The sequence below is a fragment of the Ammospiza caudacuta genome, chromosome 4 (assembly GCF_027887145.1).
Source record: "Ammospiza caudacuta isolate bAmmCau1 chromosome 4, bAmmCau1.pri, whole genome shotgun sequence".
NCBI classification, from domain to species: domain Eukaryota; kingdom Metazoa; phylum Chordata; class Aves; order Passeriformes; family Passerellidae; genus Ammospiza; species Ammospiza caudacuta.
The window spans coordinates 11521667-11540046 of NC_080596.1; the positions used below are offsets into that span (position 1 = coordinate 11521667).

Genomic DNA, 18380 nt, shown 5'->3' on the forward strand with positions numbered 1-18380 from the left:
TTCATATCCCTCTCTTGGTTGTGATTCCATTTCCACACTGATAACACAGTGCCATTAATGTTGAAAAGAGAATTTTTATTCCTTTGAAAGAAGTAAGGAGGCCACAAAATGTGAAACTAAAATCAAACACATACTTTTCTAAAAAATCATGTGTTTAGACATCTGTTTTAAAAGTGTGGGATTCATCCCATGCCTAAAACAAACAATACACCATTTACTGGTATCTGCTGCTTATCCTAATGAAATATGGTGGTTGAGCCAAAGAAAATGGTACTGTTCTTTTTGTTTAAAAATGGCAGAATTTAACTCCCAATTTCGTTATACCCTGGGCAGCTTTAGCAGTTTATTACTTTATTCCATGACTTTTGAGGTAAAACCATTAAGAAGTGAGAAGTCAAGCTATGCTATGAGGCCTCAAACTCAGTTTTATCTTGAAGTTTGAATAGAAACATTTATTACTCGTGGAAAGGGGCAGACTCTCCTCACACAGCTATTAAACATCAATGAGTGACTGAGAAACCTTAGAAAGTGTAGGGAAACTGCCAGGGGTGGGAGGCAAGGAACCTTGGCGGTACTTCTGGCCCTGCTATACACTTGCTCTGTGTGTGTACACCCTGAAACTTGCCTGTGGTTCAGCTTCCACATGTCTTACTTGCCAATCTGACCTCAGAAAATGTCTTTGACACCCTGCTGGCAAACACTTGAGAGAAATGTGCACACCAAAGCAGCAGCAGAGTAACTCACCGTTAAGCCGGGCATCCCACGAGGACCATCTTTGCCGGTGTCTCCTGGGGGACCTCTGGGTCCTGGTGGCCCTGGAGGTCCAGGGGGTCCAGCTTGTCCTTGGTCCCCCTAAACCAATAAAAACTCATCACAAAATTGGCTTTAGAGGCATCAACTACATAAAAAACATATCAATTCACCCATAAAGAGTGCCAGACAGGCTGGAAGAAGCTGCCATGAACTGGACAGTGGCTTCTTCACTGCTTATGGCAGAAACAGCACTTTGCCTTGAAGACCAACAGTTTGTACAGGTCCAGTGCAATCAGCCACAGAGCAGAAGGTTCAGATTCTAAACTGCTTGTTTTACCACAGCACATATGCCAAAATTTGGGATGGTCTTGAAATATTTTACTCATCTAGTTCTCCAGAGCAAGTGACTGTTTTTGATAAGCATCTGTTTGCTTCATGATTTGCATAATCATAACAAAGTTGAGGCGAAAAAGAAAAGTTGCATCTGAGAATATACAGATTTGCACAGCAATTTTCCAAGCCCATGAATGATACATGGATAGATTACAAAATTGAGCATGGAAAATAACTGCTTCTTGATGGAGTTGTACATAATTTCCCATCTGTTTTGGGAGGCTGTTTTATAGTGACAATTAGCTAACTCTCTTCATTTTTACCTATTAATTTGCTAAAGTCAATTTTCAAGAGAGTCGTCAAAACATATTACCTTCCCCTCTAAAAAAGAAAAGACACCCCAAAACGGTGCTTTAGTTATTTCCAGCACATCCCTGCAAACTGCTGGAAAAAAGCGGCCGGCAAACACGGCTCACTTAGCAAAGCCACCCATAGTCTTTTAACTGTTAATACCATTAACAGTTGCTTCATTTCAAAGCATTTTCAAGTGAACAAACTGCTTTAAGAAGGCATCTAACAAAAAGGAACAGCAAAGAGCAAACTGAATGTAAAGAAAAACCAGACTCCAGTGAGATGAAGCACTACCTTAATGAGGCGGCGTTTAATGAGCTGCTGATCAGCAGAGAGAAACCCATGATTGATTTTAGGAAACACCATCTGATCAGGCAGGTGAGGTCAAAGGTTGAAGATCAGAGATGAGAGAATTGAAGAATAGACATCAGAAGGCCCGAGAAAGAAATAAAGACATATTCATTAGATTTGTAATAGCTGTTATAATATGAACTGGTGCTTCTGCCTGAAAGAAACTGTGCATTTTATTTTGGAAAAAGAATACCTCTATTGTACAGGACATACTGCTATGATTTAAACCATATAGTGACTTAAATGCATAACTGTTTTCTCCCCAGATTTTGCATGAGAATTCTGCATTTGTATTAATTTTTTCATTACCCAGGCTTTAAAAATCAGTACTTTTATATATTGTTCTTTCAGCAAAGCTTCTAGAGACAAAGCACCAGTTCAACTTTCAGTCAGATTTTCTAACCAGCATAGTGTGCCATGAAGAATGGTGTTATTTTTATAAGGTCTGAAGGTCCAGCTTGACCAGATTGTTTCCTGCTTAATTTGAAAATCCACTTTGAAAAAATTTGGATGCAAAGATTAAACCTCTGATATTTAACAAAAATATCTATCTCCATGTGTAACCAGTACAGAGTTCACTGACATTTTCCACACTCATGTATGCCTCAGGGAAGCAGCACAGGAAAAATTAATCTGAAAATAAAATCCTGACCAAGACCATGGGGAATGTAAGCATTTCCAGGGGTACACAGCTATAGATTTGATTCCATGCTCTGCATCAGGAGTACTTAGATCAATGCAAAGGCAGTGAGGACTGGCTTAGATCCACCATAAGAATTCACAGGTATTCCATGCTAAAAACAATTTTTCATGTGCACTTTTATGCTGATACAGAGAGACCTGACTGAACAGGGACATGTCAGCCACAAACCTTGACGGTGAGGATCTGATTACTGTGCAGAGCAGCAACTGTGGGGAAGCCTGGCAGACCCTAGGGACACAGCACAACATGGTACGAGAACAGCACGACACAAACATCACAGAGACCATTTACTGACACATAAAAGAACAAACACCACGTTTAGTACACCCCACACTGCCAACAGACAGGAAATGGCCTCTCTGTCATATGGGAAACAGAGTGAGGTCTGCACTGCACTGCAGATGCAAGCTGAAACTTCACAAGGAGAATATCAAGAGATTTTAGAAGGAGCAATCCCATGAAGGTGTCCCTCCTTAAAGGTACAATAAATTGCTATGATCATTTGAAAATTGTTAAGACTATCAGCCAGCAGATGGTTGAACCATTTTCAATGGAAATGTACTACAGCACTTTGAGATCTATGCGGAAAGCCTTGACTCTGGATTGCTGCAGAAGCTGACAGCAATGACAGTATGCTCTGAAGAGCTTTGCATAATTAATATCCTGCTCCTCACATTCTGTTTAACATATGACATTCAGCACATAAATTGGTAGCACATAAACAACTAGGAACACTGAACATAAACCGACTGCTAGATCTTGGGTAGTCCATAATGGTCAAAGTTTTCAAGACATACACAGCAGTATTTTCATATCCATTTTTACCCCCTCAGTTGCTATATGCCACATATGGCTTCTCATATTCTACTCTACCGAGATGTGCAGAACTTGTACTGTACTGGCACAAAAAGGGAAGGGTGTGGTGATTGTGGCCTGCTGTCACACTATAAGGGGGTGAATTTTGCTCTCAGTTCAACACCTTTCTTGAGCTGCCTTGTAGGTGTGAATTAAACCTTCTGATAAAGCCAAAACCTTATGCAATTGAGCAGTGAATTCCTAAAGAGAAGGAAATCCCTAAGTCCTCTCCTTGCCTTTAGCATAGCACACACTGTTAGAAGCAGAGGCTTGTTCAATGGCAGAGACATGAGGCTGAGGAAAATTCAATAAAATATATCCAGGGAGCTCTAAGGCCCCTATATGCCCACAGACCACCTTTATGAGCTAGAGTTGGCAGCATAGCCCCTCTGGGGGCTCCTCCTGGAGCAAAGAGCTGCACCATGCCAGCCTAGCACCTCCTAAAGGGAAGGCTGTGCCCGGCTCTGGCTGCCAGGCACGGGCCCTTCAGTGTGAAGGTTCTGCCGGTGCAGCCCATGTTGCTGCAGCACACGAGCTCTTTGCAGCCCGGCTGGCCTGCTGGGGAGCACCAACAGGCCAGGGCAGCCTGCCAGGTCTCTCAGCTGCAGCAGATTCTTTTAATGTGGCAAATACTTGCTCTGTTCATCACACCGGAGAGCCTGTGGACCACAAAGACTGCACCAGTCTTTACAAAAAAGGGAGAGTTACTTTTTGATGCATACATGTCTTCACTAGCATCTTGGAGTTGCATTTAGCATTTTTATTCCTGCTCTACATCCATGAGGTGAAGCTGAGACTCTGTAAGTTGATCCCATAAAGTCAGTGGCTAAATGCAGCTTTCCCACTTCATTGGGATGAACCGCAGTGTGCTTAAATGCATTGCTCAGTGACCTGAAATCTCCTCTTTAGAAACAAATAAACAGAAAACAAAACCAAAAAAGGCTAAAACTCACAACATATAAAGGGACTCACTCCTGATACACTGATAAGACTGGAATGATACATCATTTAGGAAACAGATGTATCAAGTTTTCATTTATGCTATTATGGAATATAAGTTAAAGAAGTTATTAGAGAGTAATGTGTCAGAAGCTTTACATCTGTGACTCATTAGCCCTGCTGTGCACATGATCCATTTCTCCCCCAGATAAAACTACAACACCCATATAATGAAAATGAGCACAAACAAGAAACCTACATAAGAAGATAAATCTGAATAGCAAGCAATAAATGACATTTATTGAAAAAATGGATAAACAGAAAATTTTTAAACAGCTTCATTTTTACTCATCAGCCTTTAGAATTACAGCACAGTAATTTTCAGTTACCTCTAAATTAGCATATAAACAATTTGATGTTTTAAACTCATATTAATTTTGATTTATTTCATCTTCAACATGAAGGAGAACCAAGAATTAATTAAGAAATGTGCTTATTTAGAAAATACAGTGGTTTGTCATGAAAGATTTTCTTTCTCCTTGAGAAGAAATGAAAGACATTGGAAAGATTTGTGTAGCTGTACACAGAACTATTTACATTCAGCACTGCACAGTCCAGCCCCAGCATTCCCAAAGCTTCCCAACACCACAGAGGCAAGTTCAAGATAAGCTGTCAGTACTGCAGCTTTTTGCCTACATAAACAACATATGAGAAAAGGGTCCTTCCCATTCTTCCATCTGCAGCTTAGTTACTTCTTCCAGTTTGTTCCCAAGTAGGACAAAGCTCTCCTTCCTTTGCCCAAAGTGGTCATAACCTTAGACCTAACAGTCAGACACATGAAATGCCAGTTTGGACCTGGACCATCTCCCCATGAGTAACATGTATCTCTGGAGAGTGCCAGAAACATGGGAACGCTAAATGGAACCCAGCAAAGACACTACAATAGGGCCATAGTTTTTGCATGTGTGGGAGGCTTTAGAAGGCATTGCACCCTCTGGCATCCATGAAAGATAATGCTGGCACACAATGAGCTTCTAAAAGGGCATAAAAAGAGCTATCCTTCCCACAAAATGAGTTCTCTTCCTTTCCTGTCACTCTGCTATAAATATAGCCACAAATATCCCCTGGATCTGTTTTATTTTTTCCCTATCGAAGGCTGTTCTGAAGGACGGATTCAAAGTTACTCAATTTTCTCTTTATTTGGTTTGATTCTTGAACTGCACATAGGAAGGGTTCTTGTTCTACACCCTAGGAGGCCCTAACAGAATACAAAACACTACAGTCATCAACAGCGACCACTGGTCTACTAAATTCCTCTGCTGACAGCTATTCAAGCTCACCCTGAAATGCTAGCTGGTTACAATTTCTAAATTAGCACAGTTGCTGCATGCCTCACCGCCATTTTTGCCCAAATGCCAAGCAAAACACGATGCCTGATGGAGGCCAACAGCCATGGGACAACATTACCCACCTGAAAGTGCAGGTAAAGCCTACTTGCCCCATACAATGGCTATTGAGAAAATCCAGGGATGCCAGAACATCATAACATTCCTCTGTCTGATTTTTTTACTTGGATGAAATAGCTCTCCTGTTACATTCATCACAGCCTTGAAGGATGTAATTCCCACTAGCTGTCCTGGATTTTGCACAGTACTCTCAGCTTTGTCCATTGGCCCATATGAGGTCAATATTGCAAGGTCATCATAACCTTGTCAGAGGCAAGTATGATAACATTAGGCAGCAGTGTTACTGGTTTTACACCGTGCTCCACACACTCCAGTTTGGCTACTGCATTTGCTCAGTATAGTAAATGTCACAGTCCTCTCTAGGATTTTCCTTCTGACCTGCCAATAAACCCAAGCTGCACAAGCTTGCATGTTCCTGTGAAGACATGGTAAATGAGACAGGAATTACCACCTGCTGTTCTCTTGCACTTCCTAAGGTTACAGCCAGCTGCTGCTATTTCACATCAAATCACACAGGCTTCAGGCCAGAGTGATCCTGACACTCTTTATGGCTGCTCTGCCTCTCTCCAACACCACCTCCAGTTCTAATTAATCCCTCAGACTGAGTGCCAGTCCTGTGGCTAATTACTGTACCTGCCCTGGGGAATACAGTGTTTTGGTATCACCCTGTACAGTGCCATGGACTCTCAGCAGGAGCTCTCTTATATAATCCCTTTTATCATAACTGCTGCTTTCTCCAGCAGCAAATCTTCTAACAAAACCCATACACCACAACAAGACAAGAATCCAGAAATTTCTTTTCACTTAGGTAAACATTCAGCAAAGAGTTCTGATTTGAATACATTACATAATGATCCAGACTTTGCAAAAAATAGTAAAAATGCAGTGTTTAAGATCTAGAATAAACAGATCACTGTAAAAGCATTATTTCCTATAATGACCTCTGTGAAATCTACCTGACACTGCATTCAAACTGAATAAAACTGGACAAAGCCAACACTTCTCTACTTTTGTCCTATTATTAGATGAATTTTCAGTGAGGAAAAATGTCTTTTCTATACAACTCAATTATGTGTTCTGATGAGTGATCACACATCTGACCTCCATAAAATATCCTTCCTGAAGGCAAACCTGCTACTCTCACTGAAAGTGGTGCTAGGCATCCAGTTAACCCCAAGAAATATTGGGCTTGGTCCATAACCAAGTTGGTTCTCAAAACAAAAATCTTCTCTCCTGGCTTATGTTTATCTTCAAATTTTTTACCTGCTGCAGTTATGTGATGCAGTTAAGTGGTTCAAGCTTCTTCTCTGATGTTTATTAGGACTGGATTAAATTTTTTAAGAGCTGTTTTCAATCAAATTTCTCTAACTCAAATGTTCAGTGCTGCAGCACTTCTGCGTGACAGCTGTAGTTCGAGATACAACAACTACATGATGTATTTTCAGCCAGAGGACAGGGCTGTAGAAAAAGGAACAGGATGTACAGGGACTTCCTTCCTCACCATTCCTCTGGCATTACTAAAAAGGGGCAAGATGCAAACCAAGTGGTGGAGAGTGAAGACACGGACTGCCCAGCTCCTAGGACAGGAATGACAACATCCTCCTCTCAGGAGCAGGTATGTGGCACTTTCTCTGGAGTGTCACAGCTGTTCTGCATTCCCCAGGGGAACTTCAGGACCTGAACATCAAAGGCATAGCTTGGCCCTAGAGAGTCATTCACAGCCAAAAGGGCCCTCCTGTGAACTCTCAGTGTCGAGTCTGAGTGTCCCAATGCTTTAGACCAAGTTGGCAGCCAGCACCATCTGAGTTCTTTCCTAACCTCTCCTAGTTACAGAGCAAAGTTACCTTGCTCCAATTTGTCACCCTAGTTTCGCCTTAATGGAAAACAGGGGAGCCACAACAGCCCAATGCCAGTGAAGTGCAGATAATTAATCCCAGGAATGGAGTAAGTAAGTACCCCTGTTGCCTTATGGCAGATAAGGAAACAAAGTCTTAGGAATTAAATTAACTGCTCACAGACAAATTGGCATTAAACCGGATGTCCAGCAGTTTTCTCAATGATTCTGCTTCAGTGAAAGTTGTGTTACCAGAAGGAATCACTCATGCTTTTTTAACGTTCCTATTGTGGCCACTAAGAGTGAAGTTTGAAACAGTAGCTGGATACAGCTTATATAACTTGATCTACAATTCGATTTAAACAGGTCAATTAACAACAGAAAAAACAACCATGAGTGTAATCACACTGCTAAAGCATGAAATTAAAGCAGCACTCTGTGTGTCTGCTATATGCTTGATGCAACATACAATAAAAGAGAAAATATGCTTTTAGAAATAAGACTCATCAAGTGCAGAAAAAATTCACAGCATTAAATGGAATTTAAATTATGCAATATTGTATTTAATTAACATAATACTTTCACTCTAATAGTATTTCTTTTCACTTTGACAAGATGTGGATTGAGGATCAAAATTACCAGCATGAAACATTTGGGAACAAATCTTCCTGTAATGTAACTGATTTACCTACATTAACCACAGTTAGCAATGTCAACCTAACCTCATTCCAAAAAACTGAGTTTTGCTTTTGGGGAAGGCAAGAAATCAGATTAGTTTATATACTACTATTTATTTTGTGAAGCAAATATGTTCCTTTCTTAAAAAGTCCCCCAACAATAGCAATCAAACCAAAACAAAAACCCCCCATATAGTACAAAATAGAATTGCTTTTAAGAGGGGTGAAAAGTGAATAGTCATGGTTTAATCATCATTCAGTAATGAGTATTTTCTAATTTATGATTGAGGTGCTGATTCTAAGGACATGAATACAGGTTTTCCATGCATTGTCACCAGGAGCAAGAAAAGCCTCAAAACACTCATTATATATTTCCTAGAAATATATTAATTAATAATAATGCACATATACTCAAAGAACGCTTTTTTAAATTTTCATTTTAAAAAATCAGGTAAAAATTTACTGCTTACACACTTTAATTTCCCTTTAATATGGCATAGTTTATAAAGGTTGTGCCTATAATAGAAGAAGTGAAGAAATACTTCAATTTGAAAAGAGAGCTCACATTTACATACACACACACATTCCTATTTAGTTATTTCAGTAAATAGACTCCTTCCAGGACTTCTTTTGTCAATATCAGGTAATTTTGAAGTAGTCTGTCAGCATAGAAGAGTGGAAGTTGCAAAGCAATGATTTCTCTCTACCAGGGAGCAAATAAGTAGCAAATATAGTAAAAGTATACAGGGGAAAGGGTTATCTAGAAAAGAACCTTATACCTCTCTCTCAACCTAAGTGTTTTAACAGGACTCAAGGAAATTTTTTAATCTTCAAGTCAATAAAGGTTAACAAAATAAAATAAACTTCTGAGTTCCCGTCTTTTCTAGAACTTCATCTTTCCTCCTTAAGATATTTTAGCAATATTATCAGTTCTGTGCCACCCCAGCCAACAGGAAAATTTATTTAAACACAACAAAAGTAGAAAATTATTTTGTGGAAAAATACTTAAGTCTGGCTTCTGGGTGGTATCCTATTTCACCTAGCCCAAAACCAATTTAAAACCAACTTCTAGCTAATTATTTCTAGCCGTAAGCAAGAAATCTCTCATGTATCTGAGATAAAGGACAGAAGATATTTATTATGTCATTCACAGAAGGCTGAGAAAAGACTAAGAACCATAGAGTCACTAAAGTTGGAAAATACCTCCAAGATCATCAAGCCCAACTTCCAACTGAACACCACCCTCATCCACTAGGCAGGTCACCTGGTCATGAAAGAATATCAGGTTGGCCAAGCAGGACCTGCTTTTCCTGAATCCATGCTGGCTGGGCCTCATCCCCTGGATGTCCTGTACATGCTGCATGATCTTATCCAACATGATCTCTTCCATAACTTTTCCTGGCACTGAGGTCAGGCTGACAAACCCACAGTTCTCCAGATCCTCCTTCTGACCATTCTTGTAGCTGGGTGTCACCTGGTCAACCTCCAGTGATCTGGGACCCCCACAGGTGGCCAGGACTGATCATAAATGATGGAGAGTGGCCTGGCCAGCTCTTCCACCAGCTCCCTCAGCACCTTCATGTGAACCCCATCTGCCCCCAGAGATGTGTCAGCTTCTAAGTAGCACAACAGGAATAATTACTTCCTCCTGGATTGCAGGGGGTCTCTTCAGATCCCTTTCCCTGTCAGTGACATCAGGGGGCTGGTTGCCTTTGGGACAACCAGTCTTTCTGTTGAAGACTGAGGCAAAGAAGGCATTAAGTACCTCAGCCTTTTCCTCACCCTTGATTAAAAAGTTTCCCTTCACATCCACTAAGCCATTCCATACTAGCTGTTCTGATCCCAAACATTCACCTCTGTAGACCTGTTCCCATTATCAAGATGCAGTCTCTACTTGGACAATACATCCTTTGAAATCCTACCATCATGAAATTTTCAGAGGCTTTTTTTTAATTGGACTAGGGCTCAACAACTGTAACTGAGCAGCCTCATATCACCATTTATTCTAACAGTCCACAGACTAAACTCCATCATTTTTAATTTTCTCATGGCTCAGTACAGTAAAGCAAATCTCCATGGACATTTCATGAAGCCATGCCCTCTGCAAAAAGAAGAGCATCCAAAAGATATATTATTACCATTTCTTACACTGGTATCAAGGAAATCTAGTTCTGCATTTGACCTAAATGCTTAGCCAACCAGAACTTTAGAGTAATTAGAGATCTGATATAAAAATACATAAAGAGATAAAAAAATAACTTTTCCAAATAAGATCAGGATACACCATCAGTACCTTACTGGTGGTCTCATGTGATTAAAAGCTATATTAACTTGCTGCTCAAACTCACACTCAGGGTATAAATTTCTGTACCACTCACACTACTAGAATGTGTTTTGGCTCATATTTTCCACACAATATAGACATTGGTAGATCAAGCCACATAGCATTACGAACTAGAACCCTTATGTCATCTCTGCTCAATGAAGGATACTGATCCACAGACTACTTCTGAACACTTAAGAAAATTTATCAGATTCTTGGAAAAAAAAAAAAAAAACAACGAAAAACCCCTTCAAAAACCAGCCACATTATTCTAAAAATACAAGTGCTTGACCTCTGGCTGGTATGTGCATGGCTGAGTTCTTAGTGTATGACTCTATTGAAGGAATTTTCAAGAAAACCTGAACTACAAAGCAGTTCAGTATATAGTCAACATGTCCAGTGACTGTGAATATTTTGAGATAACTACTATTTTTATGGTTTTGAAATTATTTCAGAAAGAATAATCTCTCAAAAAAAACTCATGGTGACAAAACATGGGTGGGACAGAAAACAACATCTTTTCCTCTTGCAAAATGCTCTCACAAATATCTTTCTATTTTCTTATCAGCAGATTTTTGGAAGTTTAAGGTCTCATCTTGATTTGGACACTCTTTACATTTTATTTTGATTTCTTTTAAAAAATGCCTAGAGGAAAGAAAGCAGCTCATCTTAAAAAAAAGTGTCATTTTGAAATTTCTGTCATAGCTTGGAACACTAAAAGTTTTTGCTAAGTTAATCACTTGTTTCAAACCATTATGTAAAAATATAAAGCCAAAGAAACTTCAGGCTCCTTACCTGTAAAAGATGAATTAGCACTAAAACATTCACTGCTCTTAGATATTATATCCAATCTGTCTGCAAACTTGTCAAATCCAAGTGTTAATGTCATGCTCCAGTTACTTTCAGGTACAATATTTCTCAAAAATAATATTGTATGCCATTACTTCCAAACCCATTTATTTTACAAATGCAGTGATGGAAAACTGTGTGCAAAGGTAACCAACCAGGACTAAATGGGTTTAGTTTCATTTGGTGCATGAGCGGCTTACACATAAAAATTCTATTAATTATATTGTAAATCCCCTGGCACAGCAGGTTGAGCAGACTCACCCTGAAGACAGTTATCAGAAGAGATAACTGTTGTACCATGAAACATAAAATGGTCAGAGGCTTCATGGTACTTATTACTTGTGAAATATGGAGGAGAAAAAAGGAGAAGAGGCTGTAGAACACATTCAGAATACATTAAGGGAAAACCAACAACACTGGGCAAATTTCCCAAGTTGAATCCATGTACTTTAAAAGGAGGTATGTTACTACAACCTGCATTGGCTAAAGAGTTGGTAAAGTTTCAGCTTGTCCAGAAGATGCTAATCATCACCTCTTCTTCCCCACTGCTGACCTTACTGAATTCCTTTTCTGTAATCAGATACAGAATTCAGTCTCAAGTGACAGCTGCTGCTGCAGATACAGCTTTGTGATGTCCTTAAATAAAAATTCCTCAGGTTGGATATTTTCTGCTTTTTATCTGCACTTGATTTACCAAACCCACAAATAGTCATAACCATGATTTGTATGGCTCAGTAAGGACTCTACTGCCTTCCTGTATATGGAGCATGTCTTGGCAAAGTAGTACTCAACAATCTCTGTGTAGCAGAGGTCCCATTGCAGTAACACTGACCAAACCTGCATCTTCTTCTTGGGCAATGCCAACACCTCCAGACCAGGGACTGAACGCCACATATGCTAACCACTTAACAGTTCTTACATCTCTTCAACATTTTGCCAAGATTTCTGCATCATCATTCACTTGTGTTGATACCACTTCATTTGTTCTCCAGTGTTCAGACCTCTGGGGCATTCCCTGGAAACTTCTCTGACAGTCATAATTCCAGATTCTTATCCTCAGATATGTAATGCTCTTCACAACACTGCTCTTCCATATTTGTTACTGCATTCCTCTCTGAAACTACCATCAAATTTGCCCTCCTGTTTTTTTGAATCTAAAGCCTGTGAATGTGAATTCAGAACATGCATTCTTTTGCATGTAAGGACACTTAGTGTGAGTACTTGCACTCGAGCCTGTCTTATGCCATGTGAATTGAGCATCCTCTCCTAAGCCACAGGCACTGCACTGCTCTCCTCCCCTGCATCCCTCTCTCCTCACATTACCTGCAAAGCTCTATAGCACAGAACCAGACAAAATACATAGCCCAGTATGGCCTCTGAGAGAGACACTAAATTTGCTAAAAAGTTAAAAGGAAATTGTTACATAATTAAGAACCTTTAATTTTTATATTAGTTCTCTACAAAAAAGCACGTTGCTCTCATTGTTACTCTCTACTTTCTTTTCTATTTATTTAAGTAGTTTTCCAACTTGTACTGAGTTTGAACTGAAATAATATTTAAAGCTGTTCACTCTCAAGCTGGTGACTTTATGATGTGCAGTCCTAGCACCAAGCACAACAGGGCACCCTGGCAGTTAACAGAACATCAAAATCAGCTGTAAAAGCATGTTGTGACTTTAGATAATCTTATTGCTGAAAAAAAAAAATGTAAAATCCAATTAAATCAAATTATGTGAAACAAAACAGTAGAATGAAATAAAGCTGCAAATTCAAAATATTTAACAAAGTTAACAGAAGAAAGTAATCCATGGAACATACTGTTATGGGAAAAATTATAAACATGTAACCAAAGAGAGTTCCTATATCATCTGAACAATGTAACCAAGCGTTTTCTAATGAAGCACAGATGTAAAGAAGAGTGCATTAGCACAGCCAATCCATTCAAATTTACACTCCTGTATTCCTCTACTTCTCTGTTAAAATAAACATGACATTTAGAAATTAAAAGAACCTTCTCATTTCTTCAATTAAACCATGTTCTGTCTGGATTGTAACTACAAGATGATAATACTATTATTATTAAAAATTTTAAATACAAATATGTCAGGAAAAAAGCTAATACATGCATACATTATATTTGTTTATACTTCACTAAATATTAGCTACATCTTACATGAAATCTAGAAGTATATTTATTAGAAACCCTCTGGCCCTCTGCATTGTGGAAGACCATGCATGGCATGAACACATTGCTGGGGAAACTGAATGGTGTGGTTAGGAAAGCCAGTTTTATACAGCAGAGCAAAATCACTGTGGAACCTGCTTCCACCCACAATGGAAACTTTACACTTTGGAATCACCCAAATCTTCCCAGACACTTCCTGCTCACGTTACTGTCCTGCAGACACTTCAACATGCAGGGTAAATGCAGCTAATAAGCATAATTAGCTCAGACAGTGTATTTTAATTTAGTTTTGCACTAAAGACTAATTGCCTACTCAGCGAAGGGGAAGTGGAACATTTTTTTAAGATGCTTACCCGAGGGCCCTGATCACCTTGATCTCCCTGCAAAGTGGAAAGATGAGATGATAGGTTTAACACAGCATCTGTGTGCTACCCAGCTCTCTTACATAATCTAACATTTCACTGCATCAAAACAAACAGTCTCTTGAGTTCATGCTGGGAGGGCTTTCCAGTCACCTTGTACAAATCACCTGAACATCAACTCACCTTCTCGCCTTTTGGACCAGGAGGGCCCTGAAAGAAACAAAGGCAAAGATTATTTACTGATGCTGATGAAGTCCTGGGATACAGCAGGAAACAGGTCTCCGTCAATCTGCAATTTCTTCCCAACAATATAATTCCTTATAATTTTTAACTCTGGAATGCCAGTGCTATTCCAGAGACGGTTTCTGTACTAATAATAGGAACTGCACACTATTTCTTGAATAGTTTGCTAATGTGTGTTGAATCAGTTTACTCAGACAAGCAAAACTACGCCTGAAATGGCAAAATATCTACAGATTTCACTTAGGGACACAATAGTTTATCTCCTATCAGATTAAAAAAGTTTTCTTGGACTGTAAAAGTTCTTTGCAAGAGCACTTAATAAATTCAAATACATATAAATCTGTCGTATTTTGGCACCCTCCTTGTATCAGATTGCCAAAGAAAAATGGATTTGAAATTCTAAAAGGAGGGTTTTCATTCCTTTCTTTGGCAATACTGATGTTTAGTCTCAAGCAGACTTTTTAGGCAAAATGAGCACTTTGTGTAACATGATTTTGCAGGAGTATTACTTTTTGTTACTTACCACCCAACAAACAGTAAGGTGACAGAATCACAAATAGGAAGTCCTTTCCCATTCCATTTTTATTAAGCACTTTTCAGAAAGCTAGCAGCAGGTTTCTAAACCACTAGTTTTCAGGTTAGTATCTTGTGAATAAAAATGCTATCAGTCTGCACAAAACCGTCTGCTTACACAGTGCAGACTCTACCTCCAACTTTCTGAAAGATATGCAGGTGTTTCATTACAAAGAAGGACCTGAGATACATATGAAAGCAGCTGTAAACAGAGAAGGAGCCATTCAAGCCAGCATGGTTCACTGTGATAACACAGAGAGTGTGGCAGTGTGTGTGTGTTTGTGAGGGTTTATGCAGAACAAGAAAAGACTGTCACTAACAACACGGGTAAAAAATTCATGTGGTTCACATAAATGCAGTGGAATGGAGGTCAGTCTGCTGTGTATTAAAGACGTGATCAACCACAGGCAAGTCTTTAAGAATCCCTGTTGTAGCCAATTTTCTGCTTAGTTTTAAGGGCTTCTGATGCATGCCAGAGGAGAGCATCTGCTGCTGAATCAGAGGAATTAAAGCATATGCCATTCCTTGCATGGCCTGCCATCTCTTCTGTCTGCTGCAGAGGACACAGAAACAAGTCTGCCTCCTGATGTGCCCATGTCTCCTTCAGGAAGCACAGTGCTCACTGCCAGCTGAGTGGAAACTCTCTGCTCAATTAACTATGACCCTGGCCCACTCTGCATTGCCCTGCAAGCACTTGGTCTCTTTAAAAACACATGAAACAAAATAATTTAATTAATAGACACAACCTGGCTGCACCTTTAAGGTCTCTCCATATATTATTTTTAAGCTTTAAGTCCTACTGCCCTTTCCCAGTTCACATAAATACATACTGAAAACTAAGTGCAGCACTGTCAACTTTTAGCTGCAGTCTCCCCATACATGTACTGTGACATGACATCACAGTAGAGCAGGTCTGCCCTAAAGCTTACACATACATGCCACTGAGCTTGTGAACTCATACCATCAGTAACACAGTAATTGCAGGATGGGAAGAACTAAAATCAGTCAGTGCAGGCTGTTGCTGCCTTCTCCACAGCAAACGCGAAGCACAAGCGAAGGGCTGTGCTCACGTGTTCTGCCTCCTTGAATCTCCAAGCCATTACTGGCTCTGAATATCTCACTGGCTGCAAAGTGCAAATAGCATGACCCCTATCTGCTACAGTCAGAATTCTATTTCTCAGGCCTTAGGCATGAAATGATAGGTAACGTGACACGACTGAGCCTGTAAACAGATGTTGTCCTGTGGGAGCTGCTGCTGCCTTCATTTAGAGGTTCAGTGCTGCTCTTACACCCAAGAGTGGCCCTGCCCTGGTTCTGATGGGTTTGGGTTCCTAACTTTTCTGAAGCATGCTTGCCACAGCTCTGCCTGTTGGTAGAAACTACAACAGGAGAGATCACATCAGCTGCCTGAACTAAGCTGGCTCACTGGAACAGAAACAAGCTAGAGCTCACATGAGGGGCTCAGCCCCCAGATCTGCAGGGCTACTGCACCGTCTCCCTTGCATGACTGCTGGCAATTGTGTTCATTCAGCCATCACCAGTGCACAACTGGCCCCTTCCTCTACCCTGCGTATTCTCCTCTACTGAGAGTTCTCTGAAAGTACAACCTATACCCAAACATGCTTTTAAATAAGACTGAATCAGATTTCTTTTTTTTCCTCCTTCTTCTGTGCAGGATTTTCTGAAAACAGTCTGTGCGCATCATAATCAGATTTTGCTTTGTTTTTTATTGCTTGGTGTTTTCTCTCCCTGAGTGCCAGACACCATCATCTCTAACAAGTCACCCTGCCAGCACACAAATTTTTCATAAGAGTCTTCGTAAACATCTGACAATTTTATTTTACCAGGGGTGAAAAACAGCTTTTCAAAAGCCCACTTCTGGTGTGAACATTCTCACAAGTCTCTTCACTTGTATTTGCAATGCTTTTGCTTTCTTCAAGAGTCTTGAAAAACAAACAAACAAATGCAAATAAAATGGTTCTTTTGGATGCAAGTGAAGAGAACCAGTGGGGTTTCATCAAAATAAAAATTATTGGAATACTTTCATGGCTTGTTCACCCATCTCTGGCTTTTCCCCCACTGTTTCAATTGTCCTCTATTGTTTTCGCAACTTTAACCAGAAAATTCCTATCCTCAGCCTTTGACATCTTCTTTCCATTTGTGCTGAGAAATTCTCCCAAGGTTTTTACTGCAGAGTTTATTAGTGTGTGTACACTGAGTGGAGGCAGGGAGGAAGAAAAATCTGAGGAAAGCTGGGTTTGTGGGGGTGGGGTGTAATTAGGAGACAGATTTATTTAAAGGAGGGCAAGGTTTCTTCTGTTTAAGGGTACAGACACAAAGCACAGAGTGAGTAAAATAACACTAGTTTTGTAGGCCACAGCATGGACTTGCTGCTTTTTTTCCCAGGGAGACTTCTGTGCTTTGGTTTATGAGATGGCAGAGATCAAGCCACGAGCTGCCAAACAAATGTGAAAGCATTTTGTGTAAGTTATATGAAATGTCTTAGGTCAGAGCATTTCTGAAATAACTTCATAGTGTTTTCACTGGAAACAGAGGCTCTTTTCTCAAAGTGTAATTATCTACTCCAGACTACTATACATTTCCAAGGAGAGTTTATAGCCTGTTTCACATAAGCAAGGCCTTGTAAATCTCAAACACATGCAAAATCTGCATTTATAATTAGGTAAAAAATACTACTGTTTTTAAAACAAGGTCTCCTACAGCAGACTGAAAGGCCTCCAGGCACCTGCCAGCTAAGAACAGAACTGAAATCAGGGTCAAATCCAAAAAACAGCCATATTCAGGATTGCTGACAGGTGATCCCCCCGCCTTTATTTTTTTTGCTATCAAAATCCCATTTCCATACTCTGATGAAATTTTACATTATTATAAATAGGAATAGAAAATCAAGAGAAAGCAATGAACAGGAATAGAAAGTCAAGAGAATACAATACTAGAAAACAGGAGACTGATCCTTGCAGTCTTCATCAAGCAACATTTCCTTATAATTAATTGAGTGAGATCAGCATGATTTTTTCCACACAGATGAATTTTTATAATCAATTCCCTGAAAGATGCTAATTTTGAATTCCACCCTTGAGGCCATTGCCACCTATATAGTTTTGCAAAAGTTACATCCTGAGACCTCTTAAAAAGCCAGTAGTTGACTTATTTTGATTTCAGAAACATTCATAATTATCAAAATTCTCTTATATTCTCTCCACATATCTATTGCTACAGATCTGCCTTTAACCATAATACAAGAAGTTCTGCTGCAAACTCACCCAAAAGGCTCCAAGCATTGATGGGACAGCGGAACTGAAAGCAGTAAGGGGTTCTTAGTACAGAGTACAAAGCAATGTTGAAGGTTCTGTAAAAAGCTCCACACTCAGTGGAGAGGAGTGCAGATTTTTCCTGACTGTTAGACAGGCCATACGATGCCTCTGGAAAAAGGACCAGCCAGTCCCCAGCACAAGCTGGTGACAACCAACCAACGAGCCAAGAGAATCAGTTGGACTGTGACAGTCCCAGCTCCCACTGGGATCATGCACCCTCACAGCTCCTAAGGAACACGACATGCCAAA

The 18380-nt window shown here is 39.9% G+C and overlaps 1 protein-coding gene across 1 annotated transcript in view; it reads right to left on the reverse strand.

Annotated features, from left to right (window-relative positions):
* The window catches only part of COL25A1 (collagen type XXV alpha 1 chain), a 291973-nt gene that overhangs the window by 83491 nt on the left and 190102 nt on the right, over positions 1-18380 (reverse strand). The window contains exons 8-11 of the mRNA XM_058803801.1: positions 14164-14190; positions 13972-13998; positions 1732-1803; positions 745-852 (exon numbers count right to left, since the gene is read on the reverse strand). Coding sequence (XP_058659784.1) covers positions 745-852; positions 1732-1803; positions 13972-13998; positions 14164-14190 — 234 coding nt within the window. The remainder of the gene's footprint in view (positions 1-744; positions 853-1731; positions 1804-13971; positions 13999-14163; positions 14191-18380) is intronic.